Below are 20802 nucleotides of genomic sequence, written 5' to 3' on the forward strand. Positions count from 1 at the left end.
CGGTCGCTTCGTCTGTACATTACCAACAAATTATTGACTGCTTATTTATCGTACAACAGCTATTTGTGTATCAAGGTCCGATCTGTCGCGAAATGGAAGCCAAAATGACAATCCGATGAAGCTTTGCACAGTTATGTTGGGCGGAGTCTCTTGTATTCCCATAGATCGCATCACGGTTCTCTTGGAAACATAAGGAATTAGGAAAGGAGATAAGGAATTTTTACTGTCTATAATAAAACATACAGTCACAAAAGGAATTAGGAAAGGATATAAGGAATTTTTACTGTCTGTAATACAACATACAGTCACCAGTAGTCCTTATTTTACAATTGTTATTGCCTACTTTGGCCCATATAAACAGGTAATCGTCAGCATTCAGTTTCTTCTTTCTTCTTATAGACAAAGGGCTTGTGTGGAAGCAATGTACGATAGGGAACCATAGATAATAGGCCTGTACTCTCCCCTATACTCTGCGTTTTCCACGTGTTAACGTACCACTGCAATGCCTGTGCGACGAGGTCATCGTCGCCGTTGGCGGCGCAGTGTTCCTTTGAAAGCAAGAGACGTTGACCTCGATGGCCAATTCAATACGCAGCGTCTTATTGATGGTCCAAATGTCTTTCGTGGACTGAGAATGCAGTTCACATATGATGTTAGTGCTGTTTTTGGGGGCAGTGCATCTTTGACCTTGGCTGTGTTATGGGGGAAGCATGCAGATTATGGAGGTCTTGAAGCTTTTCCTGAAGCAAACATTTTGGCCTGAAAGACGTCGAGTATAGCGGAAAGTGCAGGCCTACTAGCTAAGGTTCCCTATGGCATATTGGTTCCAGGCAAGCCCTTAACTTCGTTTACGAGAAGCCAGTGAGCACGTAAAGATGCCTAGAAAGCAGTACCTCCGGCCAAATATGAGGGCCTGATGAGGGAGATCGCCAATTTCATGCATTTCCATATTCACGACAAGTAGCGGTGGCACACTGTAGGGGCAATGAAGATGCTCCTGCAGCATTTCCGATAGGAAGTGTTTCATCACCCACCTTACAGCCCGGACTCGGCTCTTCCTGACTTTCATTTCTGCTCAAGTGAACCGCTGGCTGTGAAAAGAATGTTTTATCAAAGACAACTCGCAGCAAATTAGCGTAGAGAATTGGTGGAAAACACAGGCAGTTACCTTCTATGACGAGGGTACTGGGAAGCTGGTACAGTGCTACGAAAGTGTCTAAGTCAGAGCGGCGACTTTGTAGAGAGCAGCTAGAGGGTGTAGCTAACTGTTGCAAATAAAACAGTTTTGCCTTTAACTGTCGCTACCATTTCGCGACCGAATGGAACTTTATTAGCCACATATCCCTCGTATATGATTCAATGGGCACTGAAACTACTCCAGCAGAGGAACGTAGTAAAAAGTAGGTGACGTTTTATGCGTATTAGCTATTATACAGATATAAAACGTGCTCTACAATGAGCAGCAAACAGTAAAACCATAAAATCGACAATAAATTACCGTAATTTTGAAATCTGGAATACAGGTAGTAATTACACTACCGGCCATTAAAATTGCTACACCACGAAGATGACATGCTACAGAAGCGAAATTTAACCGATAGGAAGAAGATGCTATGATATGCAAATGATTAGCTTTTCAGAGCATTCACACAAGGTTGGCGCCGGTGGCAACACCTACAACGCGCTGACATGAGGAAAGTTTCCAACCGCAGTTGACGACGTTGCCTGGTGAAACGTTGTTGTCATGCCTCGTGAGAGGAGGAGAAACGCGTACCACCACGTTTCCGACTTTGATAAAGGTCGGATTGTGGCCTATCGCGAATGCGGTTTATCGTATCGCGACACTGCTGCTCGCGTTGGTCGAGATCCAATGACTGTTAGCAGAATATGGAATCGGTCGGTTAAGGAGGGTAATACGGAACGCCGTGCTGGACCCCAACGGCCTCGTATCACTAGCAGTAGAGATGACAGGCATCTTATCCGCATGGCTGTAACGGATCGTGCAGCCACGTCTCGATCCCCGAGTAAACAGATGGGGACGTTTGCAAGACAACAACCATCTGCACGAACAGTTCGACGACGTGTGCAGCAGCATGGACTATCAGCTCGGATACCATGGCTGCGGTTACCCTTGACGCTGCATCACAGACAGGAGCGCCTGCGATGGTGTACTCAACGACGAACCCGGGTGCACGAATGGCAAAACGTCATTTTTTCGAAGGAATCCAAGTTCTGTTTACAGCATCATGATGGTCGCATCCGTGTTTGGCGACATCACGGTGAACGCATATTGGAAGCGTGTATTCGTCATCGCCATATTGGCGTATCACCCGACGTGATGGTATGGGGTGCCATTGGTTACACGTCGCATTGACAGTATTTTGAACAATGGACGTTACATTTCAAATGTGTTTCGACCCGTAGCTTTACCCTTCATTCGGTTCCTGCGAAACCCTACATTTCAGCAGGATAACGCACGACCACATATTGCAGGTCCTGTAAGGGCATTTCTGGATACAGAAAATTTTCGACTGCTGCCCTGGCCAGCACATTCTCCAGATCTCTCACCAATTGAAAACGTCTGGTCAATGGTTGCCGATCAACTGGCTCGTCACAATACGCCAGCCACTGCTCTTGATGAACTGTGGTATCGTGCTGAAGTTGCATGGGCACCTGTACCTGTACACGCCATTCAAGTTCTGTTTGACTCAATGCCCAGGCGTATCAAGGCCGTTATTACGGCCAGAGGTGGTTGTTCTGGGTACTGATTCCTCAGGACCTATGCATCCAAATTGAGTGAAAATGTAATCACATGTGAGTTCTAGTGTAAGATATTTGTCCAATGAATGGCTGCTTATCATCTGCATTTCTTCTTGGTGTAGCAATTTTAATGACCAGCAGTGTAAAATAATTTTAAAAACAGATCTCTACAGAATACTTCAAAATTTAAACGCGTAAAATACAGTCATCTGACAACATCTGAAGGAAATAGTAGCTTACAGAGAAGTACTTTGAAGAATCTACGTTGTCAACCGAATTGAGTGACTGGCGTCATGTATATAGAGGCCAGTCCCCTGTTGGGCGTATAATTAACTTTTCTTTAATTTACGTCTATGGTCACAAATTTTTGTTAACATATTACCGGTTTCGGTCGATAATGACCATCATCAGATCTGTTTTATAAAAACAAAATCCTAATGTTCTGCAGCCATAGTGGCATCGTCAAATGATAAATGCAGGATCAGCACCAGCATGACTGTTGGTTAGAAGGTTTTAAATTGACCCCACTTTTAATGAGCCCTTTTAGTGCTATTGCTGCTAGCTATTAATTAGCATCTTACTTTCTGACAGTATAGACCGCAAGGCTTCGATGCTTTCCCTGTTGACCAGTAACGAGAGCTTGTAAATAGGAGTGGCACATGTGTATGTTCTTTTAACTGATGACTATGGCTCGTTGTTCCATGTCGCCACTTGTATTTCCCCACTACATTTGAAACTTGTTTGCCTCTCATTTAAAATTAAACTGTCATTGCGCTTTACAGTTTATATGATAATTTTATGTCGCATCTTCCACTCAGTTTTACAACAGTTCTATACCGACCTTTTCAATACTCTCCTTTACTACGCACAATGCACTTTTAACTTATTTCGTGTATTTTTATGTAATTTATAGGTCTGTTCTTTTTAAATGTAAACCACTAATTCGGCCTGGCTAGTGTCCCCGCTTTCTTCTCTCCGTCAGTAGATGGCAGCAGTTTTGCCACCCCGGTTTGGCAGTTTGCCTCCTCGTTCGCATCCGCTTCTTCCTGTTGTGCGCTCATGGGTAGCACACCTCGCCTGGTGCACGTCCACCGCGACGCTCAGGGGCCACAGCACAGTGTAAGTGTCCTGGTATTATTTGCATCTTTCCCGACCCAGGCAGTCGCCCGTAGTGCTGTCTGGTGTCACTTTCGCATTGACATAGGTTTCACAGCACCTAGCCCGACCGGCGGTTTCTAAATGTTTTTGAAAAGTTTTTAAAGCTTTTCTATGAAATGTTTTGTTTTTGTGTGTATTGCGGCGTGTGAAAACTACGTCTCGTCTCTTGTTATTTCCAGTACGACACCTGAAGGTGGACTTACAAGAACCCGAAACCGACCGTGTAATAATAAAAGAAATGTACAACTTAAGCGGTATTTTCAACCTCTGGTGTCTCGTGTTTATAAATGTTACTAATAAGAGGAAAAATGGGACAGATGCGGGGTCTGCTGTAGTGCAGAAGGTGGGGTTCTAGCTCGCTGCACTGTGTGCTCGTCTGGTTGTTGACAGCGCTCTGCGGGCCTCTCGCCCTGACCACACAGGCAGCCAGCAGGCGGCCAGTGCACTCGTGGTGTTCACTAACAGCTGCAAATGTCAAGTGGAGTCGAATGCGTGTCTAGAATGTCAAACGTATTTAAATATACAGCCCGTGAAAACTCACTGCGGTCTGTTAACTGTTTATAATGACCTTCCGTTTAACATAAATCTGTAATTCATCGTAGATGTCAGTGTTTTTCTTGTTGTTGTTGTTGTTGTTGTGGTCTTCAGTCCTGAGACTGGTTTGATGCAGCTCTCCATGCTACTGTATCCAGTGCAAGCTTCTTCATCTCCCAGTACCTACTGCAACCTACATCCTTCTGAATCTGCTTAGTGTATTCATCTCTTGGTCTCCCCCTACGATTTTTACCCTCCACACTGCCCTCCAGTACTAAATTGGTGATCCCTTGATGCCTCAGAACATGTCCTACCAACCGATCCCTTCTACTGGTCAAGTTGTGCCACAAGCTCCTCTTCTCCCCAAACCTATTCAATACTTCCACATTAGTTATGTGATCTACCCATCTAATCTTCAGCATTATTCTGTAGCACCACATTTCGAAAGCTTCTATTCTCTTCTTGTCCAAACTATTTACCGTCCATGTTTCACTTCCATACATGGCTACACTCCATACAAATTCTTTCAGAAATGACTTCCTGACACTTAAATCTATACTCGATGTTAACAAATTTCTCTTCTTCAGAAACGCTTTCCTTGCCATTGCCAGTCTACATTTTATATCCTCTCTACTTCGACCATTATCAGTTATTTTGCTCCCCAAATAGCAAAACACCTTTACTATTTTAAGTGTCTCATTTCCTAAACTAATTCCCTCAACATCACCCGACTTAATTCGACTACATTCCATTATCCTCGTTTTGCTTTTGTTGATGTTCATCTTATATCCTCCCTTCAAGACACTGTCCATTCCGTTCAACTGCTCTTCCAAGTCCTTTGCTGTCTCTGACAGAATTACAATGTCATCGGCGAACCTCAAAGTTTTTATTTCTTCTCCATGGATTTTAATACCTAATCCGAATTTTTCTTTTGTTTCCTTTACTGCTTGCTCAATATACAGATTGAATAACACCGGGGAGAGGCTACAACCCTGTCTAACTCCCTTCCCAACCACTGCTTCCCTTTCATGTCCCTCGACTCTTATAACTGCCATCTCGTTTCTGTACAAATTGTAAATAGCCTTTCGCTCCCTGTATTTTACCCCTGCCACCTTTAGAATTTGAAAGAGAGTATTCCAATCAACATTGTCAAAAGCTTTCTCTAAGTCTACAAATGCTAGAAACGTAGGTTTGCCTTTCCTTAATCTTTCTTCTAAGATAAGTCGTAAGGTCAGTATTGCCTCACGTGTTCCAGTATTTCTACGGAATCCAAACTGATCTTCCCCGAGGTCGGCTTCTACTAGTTTTTCCATTCGTCTGTAAAGAATTCGTGTTAGTATTTTGCAGCTGTGGCTTATTAAACTGATTGTTCGGTAATTTTCACATCTGTCAACACCTGCTTTCTTTGGGATTGGTATTAGTATATTCTTCTTGAAGTCTGAGGGTATTTCGCCTGTTTCATACATCTTGCTCACCAGTGTTTGGACTGAAGATCACATTAATAAAATGATTATGTTTCGTTTGTGCGGCGCTCAACTGCGCCGCCATCAGCACCCGTACAAAGTCCCAATTTTTCTTAATAGCAATATTAATGAAATGCCATGCACTAGTATCCGATTGTATAATATCGTCTCTCGAATGATCATAGTACTGGAGTGAAAAGGTACTTTCTATTCAGCTTATATATTCTCCGCTGATAGTGCTGCCACAAGACGTTCGTGAATCGTTACTGCTCGTGGAACGGAATATGAATAGCTGCTCGTAGATGCATGACTGCTAGGCGATCAGCCTTTATATGGACGACGCCTCTCATTCACATCCATTACCAATGTGTGACCTGAAGCTTCCTCACAGGCTAATACTGTATGCTGGAATGGGTTCGTATCTGGGACATTTAATCTGGCGGAAGTCTCAAACCAGCGCACAACCCGCTACAAAGTAGTAATTCATTCTGGAAGTTCGTATTTTCTCCAAGTACTTGCGGGTAAAGTGCTGATTTTTTCATCTGGTAAGACATTGCGAACTATAAACGTTTTGATTTTGACGTAATCTGTATCACTTTTACCTTTTAAACTTACTTTAATAGATGTCTAACTTGTAGATGGAACTTGCCGTTGGTGGGGAGGCTTGCGTGCCTCAACGATACAGGTAGCCGTGCCGTAGGTGCAACCACAACGGAGGGGTATCTGTTGAGAGGCCAGACAAACGTGTGGTTCCTCAAGAGCGGCAGCAGCCTTTTCAGTAGTTGCAGGGGCAACAGTCTGGCCTTGTAACACTAACCAAAACGGTCTTGCTGTGCTGGTACTGCGAACGGCTGAAAGCAAGGGGAAACTACAGACGTAATTTTTCCCGAGGGCATGCAGCTTTACTGTATGATTAAATGATGATGGCATCCTCTTGGGTAAAATATTCCGGAGGTAAAGTAGTCCCCCATTCGGATCTCCGGGTGGGGACTACTCAAGAGAACGTCGTTATCAGGAGAAAGAAAACTGGCGTTCTACGGATCGGAGCGTGGAATGTCAGATCCCTTAATCGGGCAGCTAGGTTAGAAAATTTAAATACGGAAATGGATAGGTAAAGTTAGATATAGTGGGAATTGGTGAAGTTCGGTGGCAGGAGGAACAAGACTTAGTTTAAAATTAGGATAATTTTTCCGTCTCTACAGTTTCTCTGTGTAGTATTACCATTTACTTACAGTTTCATCATCCATTAGGGCTATGGCTATTTGACATCAGTATGTCAGACAAATACACTCCTGGAAATTGAAATAAGAACACCGTGAATTCATTGTCCCAGGAAGGGGAAACTTTATTGACACATTCCTGGGGTCAGATACATCACATGATCACACTGACAGAACCACAGGCACATAGACACAGGCAACAGAGCATGCACAATGTCGGCACTAGTACAGTGTATATCCACCTTTCGCAGCAATGCAGGCTGCTATTCTCCCATGGAGACGATCGTAGAGATGCTGGATGTAGTCCTGTGGAACGGCTTGCCATGCCATTTCCACCTGGCGCCTCAGTTGGACCAGCGTTCGTGCTGGACGTGCAGACCGCGTGAGACGACGCTTCATCCAGTCCCAAACATGCTCAATGGGCGACAGATCCGGAGATCTTGCTGGCCAGGGTAGTTGACTTACACCTTCTAGAGCACGTTGGGTGGCACGGGATACATGCGGACGTGCATTGTCCTGTTGGAACAGCAAGTTCCCTTGCCGGTCTAGGAATGGTAGAACGATGGGTTCGATGACGGTTTGGATGTACCGTGCACTATTCAGTGTCCCCTCGACGATCACCAGTGGTGTACGGCCAGTGTAGGAGATCGCTCCCCACACCATGATGCCGGGTGTTGGCCCTGTGTGCCTCGGTCGTATGCAGTCCTGATTGTGGCGCTCACCTGCACGGCGCCAAACACGCATACGACCATCATTGGCACCAAGGCAGAAGCGACTCTCATCGCTGAAGACGACACGTCTCCATTCGTCCCTCCATTCACGCCTGTCGCGACACCACTGGAGGCGGGCTGCACGATGTTGGGGCGTGAGCGGAAGACGGCCTAACGGTGTGCGGGACCGTAGCCCAGCTTCATGGAGACGGTTGCGAATGGTTCTCGCCGATACCCCAGGAGCAACAGTGTCCCTAATTTGCTGGGAAGTGGCGGTGCGGTCCCCTACGGCACTGCGTAGGATCCTACGGTCTTGGCGTGCATCCGTGCGTCGCTGCGGTCCGGTCCCAGGTCAACGGGCACGTGCACCTTCCGCCGACCACTGGCGACAACATCGATGTACTGTGGAGACCTCACGCCCCACGTGTTGAGCAATTCGGCGGTACGTCCACCCGGCCTCCCGCATGCCCACTATACGCCCTCGCTCAAAGTCCGTCAACTGCACATACGGTTCACGTCCACGCTGTCGCGGCATGCTACCAGTGTTAAAGACTGCGATGGAGCTCCGTATGCCACGGCAAACTGGCTGACACTGACGGCGGCGGTGCACAAATGCTGCGCAGCTAGCGCCATTCGACGGCCAACACCGCGGTTCCTGGTGTGTCCGCTGTGCCGTGCGTGTGATCATTGCTTGTACAGCCCTCTCGCAGTGTCCGGAGCAAGTATGGTGGGTCTGACACACCGGTGTCAATGTGTTCTTTTTTCCATTTCCAGGAGTGTATTTAAAAGACATACTAATTAATTATTCATGAAAACTGTCTGACTAAAGTCAATTTTTTCAATAATAGAAAGCATCATGAAAAACAAACGCTATACTGCTTTAAGAACATGCAAAATCCAGTCCAACGCAGTTCTAGCGAAATTATAATGAATAAGCAGATAAAAGAATAAAAAATATAAATCTGTAGTTTCCATTTTGTTCTCTCATGAAGCCATAACTTATAAATGGCTAACACAAGTGCTGTACTTCGAAAAAGTTTGTCTCCCGTTCCGTCAATCCTTTTAAAAGTCTTGTCTAGCCGCTACCAGGCAGTAGATGCAAGCTAGCCCGACACGATGATATACCTAGTAAGCCGCTGGGCGGTATTGTTTACATTTCGTTAAAACATTCCTGACAGACGGGGATTGCGACATACGTCAAGGCCGAGGCACATAGAACCGCTAGCGCTGCAACACAGTAAGACCAAGAGTGAGGCATCATTTTGTAACTCTGAGCACTTGTGTGCTACCGACAAACTCACACGTTGCAAATTTTACCGTACCTAACAACCCGTGCTGCGTGAAGAGCGAGCTAGGGAAAGCTGATAGGGTAAGTATATGACAAACCGACTCGTCATCCCCGTCCCTCCCCAGGAGGACTACTTCAGTAGCGTAGCTATAAGTATGTGCTGCTATAGAAGAAAACTGAAGATTAGGTAGGTAGATCAGTTAACTAACGAGGAGGTAGTGAACAGAATAGGAGAGAAAAGAAATTTGTGGCGCAACCTAACTAGAAGAAGAAATCAGTTGATGGGGCACAGTCTGTGATATGAAGGGATCATCAATATAGTATTGGAAGTTTGGGCGGTATAAATAGCAGAGGGAGACCAAGAGATGAATACAGTAAGCAGATCCGGAAGGATGTGAGTTACAGTAGTTTTTTGGAGATGAAGATGCTTGCACAGCATAGAGGAGCATGGAGAGGTGCACCAAACCAGTCTTTGGACTGAAGATCACATTAATAAAATGATTATGTTTCGTTTGGGCGGCGCTCAACTGCGCCGCCATCAGCACCCGTACAAAGTCCCAATTTTTACCCAGTCGAATTTTTTACACAGTCCCCGGACAGAGAAAATCCCCAATCCGACCGGGAATCGAACCCGGGACTCCGTGACCCATAGGCAGCAACACTAGCCACTAGAGCGGTCACAACAACAATAAAAACGTAAATAATCTAGCTTGGGGGTCAAGGTATTCAGTCGTGCAGCCTTTCTATCTGAGTCTTGAACCGGAGACAGTGAAAGGCTTTTGAGTTTGAGGGTAACCACCGCAAATCCTTGGTGATCATCTGCTGACTGGCTGGCAGCTGGTTAACTCGTCAGGTTTCGGCACGGGGCTCACCATACCTACGAGTGTGTGTGATTGCCCGACTGTAACGTACGACGAGAGGAGAATGTGAATATTGCGCTTTCAGTTCTATTGTTGTTGGTTGGTGCTCACTTATACGTCACAGAGAGTGAAACACATTTATGTTGTGTTTGAACTGTAGTGTACAGGAAATGTTTTCTTTATTGTTTCATGATGTTGTTGCCACTTTCAGAGAAGCATCTGTTCTGTAGAAAATGCTCTTGATTTGTAATTAATTGTTTATGATTCTATTGACGAGACTGTGTTTTTATGAAAATACTTAAGATTTTAATGAATGCTTGTATAAAATTAGCTCACACCTGCACAGCTGCCAACCTACAGTTCCCTACACTGAAAATTTGTAGTACAGCATTCTACTATGTTTCCTCCCCAGAACCGTCCAGCCTCCAAGGAGAAACAGGAGCAATACGTAACTGGACAGCGGGCCGCGACGATCTTGAGGAGGTCGCGTTGCCAGGCGACGACGGCGGTCTCGGAGCGCGGCGTGAGGAAGATGAGCCAGGCGTCCCTCCAGCAGGTGGCGGCGCCGTCGCCCGTGCCCGGCAGCAGTCCGCCGCTCGTCACGCCCAGGGCGCGCAGCTGCAGCTCCTCGCACAGCCGCGCCCCTGCGCAGGCCACGCTCTAAGCCTCTCGGTGTCCAAACGGAGTAGCCAGCTGAATACTTAAATACATGTCATTATGGACACATTGACAATAGTAACTAACAAAATTTCTCAAATTATTGTGTATTTCAAAGTCTACGATGAATCGTACCACTGACTCATACACTCCTGGAAATTGAAATAAGAACACCGTGAATTCATTGTCCCAGGAAGGGGAAACTTTATTGACACATTCCTGGGGTCAGATACATCACATGATCACACTGACAGAACCACAGGCACATAGACACAGGCAACAGAGCATGCACAATGTCGGCACTAGTACAGTGTATATCCACCTTTCGCAGCAATGCAGGCTGCTATTCTCCCATGGAGACGATCGTAGAGATGCTGGATGTAGTCCTGTGGAACGGCTTGCCATGCCATTTCCACCTGGCGCCTCAGTTGGACCAGCGTTCGTGCTGGACGTGCAGACCGCGTGAGACGACGCTTCATCCAGTCCCAAACATGCTCAATGGGGGACAGATCCGGAGATCTTGCTGGCCAGGGTGGTTGACTTACACCTTCTAGAGCACGTTGGGTGGCACGGGATACATGCGGACGTGCATTGTCCTGTTGGAACAGCAAGTTCCCTTGCCGGTCTAGGAATGGTAGAACGATGGGTTCGATGACGGTTTGGATGTACCGTGCACTATTCAGTGTCCCCTCGACGATCACCAGTGGTGTACGGCCAGTGTAGGAGATCGCTCCCCACACCATGATGCCCGGTGTTGGCCCTGTGTGCCTCGGTCGTATGCAGTCCTGATTGTGGCGCTCACCTGCACGGCGCCAAACACGCATACGACCATCATTGGCACCAAGGCAGAAGCGACTCTCATCGCTGAAAACGACACGTCTCCATTCGTCCCTCCATTCACGCCTGTCGCGACACCACTGGAGGCGGGCTGCACGATGTTGGGGCGTGAGCGCAAGACGGCCTAACGGTGTGCGGGACCGTAGCCCAGCTTCATGGAGACGGTTGCGAATCGTCCTCGCCGATAGCCCAGGAGAAACAGTGTCCCTAATTTGCTGGGAAGTGGCGGTGCGGTCCCCTACGGCACTGCGTAGGATCCTACGGTCTTGGCGTGCATCCGTGCGTCGCTGCGGTCCGGTCCCAGGTCGACGGGCACGTGCACCTTCCGCCGACCACTGGCGACAACATCGATGTACTGTGGAGACCTCACGTCCCACGTGTTGAGCAATTCGGCGGTACGTCCACCCGGCCTCCCGCATGCCCACTATACGCCCTCGCTCAAAGTCCGTCAACTGCACATACGGTTCACGTCCACGCTGTCGCGGCATGCTACCAGTGTTAAAGACTGCGATGGAGCTCCGTATGCCACGGCAAACTGGCTGACACTGACGGCGGCGGTGCACAAATGCTGCGCAGCTAGCGCCATTCGACGGCCAACACCGTGGTTCCTGGTGTGTCCGCTGTGCCGTGCGTGTGATCATTGCTTGTACAGCCCTCTCGCAGTGTCCGGAGCAAGTATGGTGGGTCTGACACACCGGTATCAATGTGTTCTTTTTTCCATTTTCAGGAGTGTAGTAGTTTCACCGATGAGTTTGAAAAAATCAGCACGAAATTATCTGTGTCATCTTCTGTTAGTAAACATGTGCCCTCACGATGAAGACATAGGAAAAAAGTTCACAATCAAATTTGGACCACGCATAAAGGGTGCTCGGAAAATCCAGTAACAAACTTCCAGGACTTCTAGAGGGGAGTGCGTAGGTAATATTTTGAATAATGATCCATATCCGAAAACGTACCGTTCCCTACTATAGCCGTTTGAAAACATGTTTGCTAGGTAGTATAACACCCCAAAGACCCCCTTAAAGTCAATTAAGACAGAATATCATAATATGAAGTAGGGAAGACTTATCTTGGAAAATACGACATCTCTGCCGATAAGCTAACACCAAGAAGTTTTGATAACAACAACATTTTACATCACTGAGAGTTTTTGTAATGAAAATAGGAGGAAGAAACCTCAGATTTAATTAATGGACAAATATCCAAGTGATAATTGCAATTAATATCTTGAAAGCTAAGCCCAAGGTGATGTTAGTCAGAGATAACTGTTATGTGGAAGAGAGTTGTAAGCGCAATGAAGAAATTCAATACGCCTACAATACTATTTCACAGAAGAAGTCGCTTGCTGACTCTCGTCCTGTAAGGACGTGCGAGAACAATTCGTGTCTTAGTTATTGAGAGTACGGAACGCGACGAGATTGTTTTGCGTTCCGAAGTGTTTCTTGCGTGACGTGATTCACGAACTTCGAAAACTGATTTTCTAACCACAGACAGGAACTGATAGACGCTTATAACCGTGCATAACGGGTTAATTGAACTTTATTGACGAAACTAGTGGATGTTGGACATGACTTTCAAATAGTTGGAACTAAAAGAAGAGTGAATCGTATATCAAAGGACTACACTCAGTTAGTTTCGAGTAGGACACAATTACACGACTTCACGAAGATAATACAATTGCGCTGAAAAGTCAAGTTGTAATTGTCAAGAAACTTAATTTTAATAGAACTGACTTTACCAACCAATTGCGTGTGCGTGTAGTGCGAAATTTATAAAGTATTTAGTGGTCAAGGAATAATAAACTGTTCGTTCCAAGTGAAATATCAAGCGTGGACTACAATATTAGGTGATTTAATCAATGATAGCTAACCAACGACTGTTCAGCAAGGACAATTTAATCTGAATATCAAAATGCCTACTTCATTAACTGAAAAGAGAACTTTTGATCATTTTTTTTAACATTACGGCGTAGGTTCACTCAGACGTGATCAAAGAGTATCTGTGGATCTCGCTTCATACAGGTTCAACAACTCCATAGCAACGAGCCAACAACGTACGAGAAGACTGATAATAACAATGCTTCCTCGCAATTGGTGGTGTGTACGACGCGGATAAGACAAGATTTAACAACTACTGCATATCCGGGCAAGGAATCATTCAATCTTAAATCAGAAGAAGCATCCATCGTACGAGTTCGCATTTCTGTCTCCCGTTCACCAACGGGGACCTACGTCATCGCGCATCGTGTCTCAACTCCACTGCGAGAGCTGTGGCAGTAGCAGCTCTACGGCGTCGACAATATCAGCACGCGGTTGCAGAGCGGGGCGCCACACAGTAGGTACGCAACAGGGTAGTCATAGTGGCGGGTGGATTCGTCCGATCGGCTGATTTCATTTGACGCCTATGACTGGTTCGAACCACGCTCAGATGTCTGTAAGTGTTAGAGTAACATGGTTGAGTACTCGTTTGCATGACGAAGCTCACGGTAATGGAAGAGCTGCTCGTCGCATTTATCAAGATGTTCTCCAGAGCCTTTGGCTCTACCGCATACCCTTTTCGCCACAATTACCCAACGGCTTCGAGAAAGCGTACCTTCTCCGTCAGCAGACGTGACCGCGGTGCTCCAAGCAGACGTCGGACACCCAAATTGCAAGAGGTAATACTGCACCAGGTTGAATAACACCAGTCGACGAGTACACAAGTTTCTTCGGCTATTAATGAGTGCAAGTGTAAAACAAGTGATGGATTGCCAAGCCTAACCAATTACTTCCAAAAGTGGTCGCTTTACCAACACGTTTTCAAGCGGTTGTAGCACGAAAACGGTACGTTTCCCGACATAGGATCGAATTCAGAATATTATCTACCCATTCTCCACTACAAGTCGTAGAAGCTTGTACCGTGAATTTCCAATCACCCTGTATAAAGACACGATATAAAAAGCATCTCTTACGAAAGAAAGGAGTGACTGTACATATTTATACGTTTGCCGAATATTTACTGATTGACAACCATACCCTCCTACCTCCCATGAACTACGGACCCTGCCGCGGGGGGGGGGGGGGGGGAGGGGGGGCGGCTTGCGTGCCTGAGCGATTGAGCGATACAGATGGCCGTACCGTAGGTGCAACCACAACGAAGGGGTATCTGTTGAGAGGCCAGACAAACGTGTGGTTCCTGAGGAGGGGCAGCAGCCTTTTCAGTAGTTGCAGGGGCAACAGTCTGGATGATTGACTGATCTGGTCTTGCAACACTAACCAAAACGGCCTTGCTGTGCTGGTACTGCGAACGGCTGAAAGCAAGAGGCCACTACAGCCGTAATTTTTCCCGAGGGCATGCACCTTTACTGTATGGTTAAATGATGATGGCGTCCTCTTGGGTAAAATATTCCGGAGGTAAAATAGTCCCCCATTCGGATCTCCGGGCGGGGACTACTCAAAAGGATGTCGTTATCAGGAGAAAGAAAACTGGGGTCCTACGGATCGGAGCGTGGAATGTCATATCCCTTAATCGGGCAGGTACATTAGAAAATTTAGAAAGGGAAATGGATCGGTTGAAGTTAGATATAGTGGGAATTAGTGAAGTTCGGTGGCAGGAGGAACAAGACTTTTGGTCAGGTGAATACAGAGTTATAAATGCAAAATCAAATAGGGGTAATGCTGAAGTAGGTTTAATAATGAATAAAAAAATAAAAGTGCGGGTAAGCCACTACAAACATCATGGTGAACGCGTTATTGTGACCAAGATAGACACGAAGCCCACGCCTACTACAGAAGTACAAGTTTATATGCCAACTATCTTTTCAGATGATGAAGAAATTGATGAAATGTATGATGAGATAAAAGAAATTAATCAGGTAGTGAAGGGAGACGAAAATTTAATAGTCATGGGTGACTGGAATCCAACAGTAGGAAAAGGAAGAGAAGGGAACGTAGTAGGAGAATATGGATTAGGGCTAAGAAATGAAAGAGGAAGCCGTCTGGTAGAATTTTGCACAGAGCGTAACTTAAACATAGCTGACACTTGGTTCAAGAATCATGAAAGAAAGTTGTATACATGGAAGAAGCCTGGAGATACTAGAAGGCTTCAGATAGATTATATAATGGTAAGACAGATATTTAGGAACCAGGTTTAAAATTTTAAGACATTTCCAGGGGCAAATGTGGACTCTGAACACAATCGATTGTTTACGAACTGTAGATTAAAACTGAAGAAACTGCAAACAGGTAGGAATTTAAGGAGATGGGACCTCGATAAACTGAAAGAACCAGAGGTTGTACAGAGTTTCAGTGAGATCATAAGGAAACAATTGACAGGAATGGGGGAAAGAAATACAGTAGAAGAAGAATGGGTTGCTTTGAGGAATGAAATAGTGAAGGCAGCAGGGGATCAAGTAGGGAAAAATGCGAGGGCTAGTAGAAATCCTTGGGTAACTGAAGAGATACTGAATTTAATTGATGAAAGGAGAAAATATAAAAATGCAGTTAATGAAGCAGGCAAAAAGGAATACAAACGTCTGAAAAATGAGATCGACAGGAAGTGCAAAATGGCTAAGCACGGATGGCTACAGGACAAATGTAAGGAAGTAGAGGCTTATCTCGCTAGGGGTAAGATAGATACTGCCCACAGGAAAATTAAAGCTACCTTTGGCGAGAAGAGAGCCACTTGTATGAATATCAAGAGCTCAGATGGAAACCCAGTTCTAAGCAAAGAAGGGAAAGCAGAAAGGTGGAAGGAGTATATAGAGGGTCTATATAGGGGCGATGTTCTTGAGGACAATATTACGGAAATGGAAGAGAATGTAGATGAAGATGAAATGGGAGATACGATACTGCGTGAAGAGTTTGACAGAGCACTGAAAGACTCAGTCGAAAAAGGCCCCGGGAGTAGACAACATTCGATTAGAACTACTGACGGCCTTGGGAGAGACAGTTCTGACAAAACTCTACCATTTGGTGAGCAGGATTTACGAGATAGGCCAAGATCTACGAGACGGGAGAAATACCCTCAGTTTTCAAGAACAATATAATAACTCCGATCCCAAAGAAATCAGGTGTTGACAGATGTGAAAATTATCGAACTATCAGTTTAATAAGTCACAGCTGCAAAATACTTACGCGAATTCTATACAGACGAATGGAAAAACTGGTAGAAGCCGACCTTGGCGAAGATCAGTTTGGATTACGCGGAAATGTTGGAGCACGTGAGGCAATAGTGACCCTACGACTTATCTTAGAAATTAGATTAAGGAAAGGCAAACCTACATTTCTGGCATTTGTAGACTTAGAGAAAGCTTTTGACAATGTTGACTGGAATACTCTCTTTCAAATTCTAAAGTGGGCAGGGGTAAAATATAGGGAGCGACAGGCTATTTACAATTTGTACAGAAACGAGATGGCAGTTATAGGAGTCGAGGGGCATGAAAGGGAAGCAGCGGTTGGGAAGGGAGTGAGACAGGGTTGTAGCCTCTCACCGATGTTATTCAATCTGTATATTGAGCAAACAGTAAAGGAAACAAAAGAAAAATTCGGAGTAGGTATTAAAGTCCATAGAGAAGAAATAAAAACGTTGAGGTTCGTCGATGACATTGTAATTCTGTCAGAGACAGCAAAGAGCTTGGAAGAGCAGTTGAACGGGATGGACAGTGTCTTGAAGGGAGGATATAAGATGAACATCAACAAAAGCAAAACGAGTACAATGGAATGTAGTCGAATTAAGTCGGGTGATGCTGAGGGAATTAGATTAGGAAATGAGACACTTAAAGTAGTAAAGGAGTTTTGCTATTTGGGGAGCAAAATAACTGCTGATGGTCGAAGTAGAGAGGATATAAAATGTAGACTGGCAATGGCAATTAAAGCGTTTCTGAGGAAGAGAAATTTGTTAACATCGAGTATAGATTTAAATGTCAGGAAGTCGTTTCTGAAAGTATCTGTATGGAGTGTAGCCATGTATGAAAGTGATACATGGACTATAAATAGTTTGGACAAGAAGAGAATAGAAGCTTTCGAAATGTGGTGCTACAGAAGAATGCTGAAGATTAGATGGGTAGATCACATAACTAATGAGGAGGTATTGAACAGAATTGGGGAGAAGAGGAGTTTGTGGCACAACTTGACAAAAAGAAGAGATCGGTTGGTAGTACAGTACTGGACAAAACCAGCGAGGCCCCTCGCCTTTTCGTTATGCTGATCCGCACAGCTTTAAAGTCTGCTACACAGCATAACTGGCAAGGCGACGAAGTGCTACCAACTTACTACGAAAGTTCGCTCAACTGATGTGCTAAGATAGCTATCACTGGAGAAACTCGCGCTTGTAATACGCCACAGCATCGTCTGGCACCACTTCGTGGGAAACGAAATAACTCAAGTTTAAGCCAATGTGTTGTACTCGCGTATCTGTGACTATGACTTGGATCTAAAGTGTGGTTATGGAAAGTATGTATGCTCAGATTGCGAATCTAACATCATGAATAAAGACAAGGGGAAATGAATTAGGCGTCCTTTCTCTTCCGTAACATCAAATATATTTTAGTTATTCTTTCTTAAATGGACAGCACAGAAAATCATTCAGCAGAAGTGAATAACTTTTTAGCAACACCAGATGATATTAACAGCTTGCAGGCGCGGGTTAGCCCTACGCTCAATGGCGTCATATCGCTGACCGCGCGGTTCCTTGCGCCGTCAGTTCGAATCCTTCCCCGGGCATGGATGTGTGTTAGGTTAGGTACGTTTAAGTAGTTCTAGATCTGGGGGACTGATGACCTAAGCAGTTTGGTGGCATAGTTCTTGGAGCTATTTTTTGACCTTTCGCGTAAATTTTCTTTACATAAACGGCCTTATCTTTAGACTGCGTTGACATAGCTCACTTTTTTACACCACCAAGGGACCGTATACCGCAGGAAGTGCGATACATTTCCGCTTATTATGTCCACCCGTACTCGAGGTAAACGGGTTTTAAGGGTTGGGTAGGCAGATAGACGGTCAAGAACGTGAGACTAGTAGGGTTCCATTTTTACCTATTTACGTGACGAAATCCTAACAACGTAAATAGCTACCACTGTTACTGAAGATGAGGGCCGCATAATGATTTCCCCTACTCTTTATTCGAAATGTTGCAGTTGCAGTCAATACATCGGCATATTAATAGTAGCTACGCTGTAGATCCAAATCACCTTTACAGGAATGCAAATAAAATCCATTTGCCTATACACGTGGTAATTCAGATCACACTATTAATGCCACCGCGTTTTAGATGCGTGAGCATTCCCATTGCTAGCTACCTTACGGAACACTTCGGCAAATGGCACGTCTAATGGAGAATTAGAAACATTGTAGAATACGTTTGGCAGCTACGTCGCCGTTTATTTCCTGAAGTGATGCAGAATTATCCTACTAAATTTACTCACTAATAACAGTGTTTTTGTTATTTCGATAAACATCCCGAATGATTGTCACATAAGCGGTTACATAAAGGTAGACAATTCATGTTTTTGAGTCCAGAAAGTTCTATGCCACAGAAACTGCTGAGCATTTTGACATTTTCATTGCGGAATTGCCGGCTTATTCATGTCTGGAGTAATAATAGAGGGCCATTTGCCTGGGTTGTCTGCTAGCCTAGTGAAAGGTGTTTGCTACTGCCAGGGAGGTCTGGTTTGTTTTCGGTTCTAATCTCGATGGAGGCAGATAGACTATCAGTAAAGGAATTTTAAGAAGTTCTCGCGCCCCCAATACGTTTTATTGCTACCTTTATTCTGTACTGGCGCCCTGTGGGTGTCGATATGAAACTCTTGTAGAATTTCATACTTGTTACGGCCTACTTTTTCCGCTTCTGTCATTAATTGAATTGACTTAAGTGTGGCACTGAATGATTTTTAACTGAATTTCGTTATGAATCTTCACGCATTGCTAAATTTGCACACTTTCATGGTAGGTCAGCAACGGTAATCCAGTAGACTGGTCTGAACGTTGACACAGACCATTTCGCTGCTGAGTGCGCATAATATTTTCCTAATTCGTAACGATCTGGGGTACTTTGTCTTACTAAAACAGTTATGCTATCTCGATAAACTGAAATTCGTTTTTATTAGTACAGTTCATACTAATTAGCATTTCTTCTTTCGTTTATATCTTATATTTAGGTGTTGTGGTTAACACACTAATCAGCATTAATATAGTCTTACACATGATTGAAAACACTGTGATAAATTTCGGATAGTTTTTCAATTTCACGCCTGTGCATAGTATGTTGGTAGCACTTCGTCGCCTTGTCTGTTATGCTGTGTAGCAGACTTTAAAGCCTTGCGGATCAGGATAACGAAAAGGCGAGGGGTCTCGCTCGTTTTGTCCACGACTGTACATGTTCTGTGGCATCAAGGGATCACAAATTTGGCATTGGAGGGCAGCGTGGAGGGAAAAAATCGTAGAGGGAGACCAAGAGATGAATACACTAAACATATTCAGAAGGATGTGGGTTGCAGTAAGTACTGGGAGATGAAGAAGCTTGCACAGGATAGAGTAGCATGGAGAGCTGCATCAAACCAGTCTCAGGACAAGACAACACAACAACAACCATACCCTGAAAAATGTGGAAGACCCTGTTATTTTGCATAGAGAAGGCATAGGCCGCAAGTTGGATCTACCGGTAGAACTTTACACATCTGGAACTCAGGGACGGAAATTTACTGAATGACCAACTACCTCCATGATGTCATTCGTATATATCTAAAAGAAATATTCACGAATGTCTATACAATCCCTCAATAAGTGAAAACCAACCAATGAGGACGAAAAGCACTTCTACCACAATCAACTGTGTACAGAAACCGTTGTTTATCATGTTACACATTTTCACCAATTATCCTACAAGCGCGCTCTCATCAGCAATAGTTAACATTATTTCAGTGGATAACATTTTCGAGATAGTTCGTGAAACAGTATTATCTTCTATGTTCATCCTTCTGAAGCAACATTTCACAGCATATAATCAGTAAACAACAAACAGGAACAAAGTTCAAAATTCACTACAATTTGCTTGCGTCTATGGACGGCGTGAAAGTATGCATATCGCGACCCCCATATTGATTTTGGACTTCATAACGTAAGAAGTGGTCCTGTGGATTACACATACCGTGAAGAGTGAACCTGTAGGCTAGCTGAACACAAAACTACCTCTAAAGACTGACCCTTCTAAGATTCATACCCTTACTCAATTGTTCGCTGATGCCTCAAGCTTGCCGTCTTACAAAGATATTGATGGTATTCGCTCCAATCAAAGAAACTATTGTGATTATATTAACATTTTGCTGCATTGTCCGAAAGA

At 44.8% G+C, this 20802-nt stretch overlaps 1 protein-coding gene across 1 annotated transcript in view; it reads right to left on the reverse strand.

The window, feature by feature from the left end:
* The window catches only part of LOC124594405, a 226816-nt gene that overhangs the window by 116488 nt on the left and 89526 nt on the right, over positions 1–20802 (reverse strand). Inside the window, exon 2 of the mRNA XM_047132775.1 lies at positions 10447–10637. Within this exon, the coding sequence (XP_046988731.1) occupies positions 10447–10637 (191 nt within the window). The remainder of the gene's footprint in view (positions 1–10446; positions 10638–20802) is intronic.

This window comes from Schistocerca americana, chromosome 2, assembly GCF_021461395.2.
Source record: "Schistocerca americana isolate TAMUIC-IGC-003095 chromosome 2, iqSchAmer2.1, whole genome shotgun sequence".
Lineage (NCBI taxonomy): Eukaryota > Metazoa > Arthropoda > Insecta > Orthoptera > Acrididae > Schistocerca > Schistocerca americana.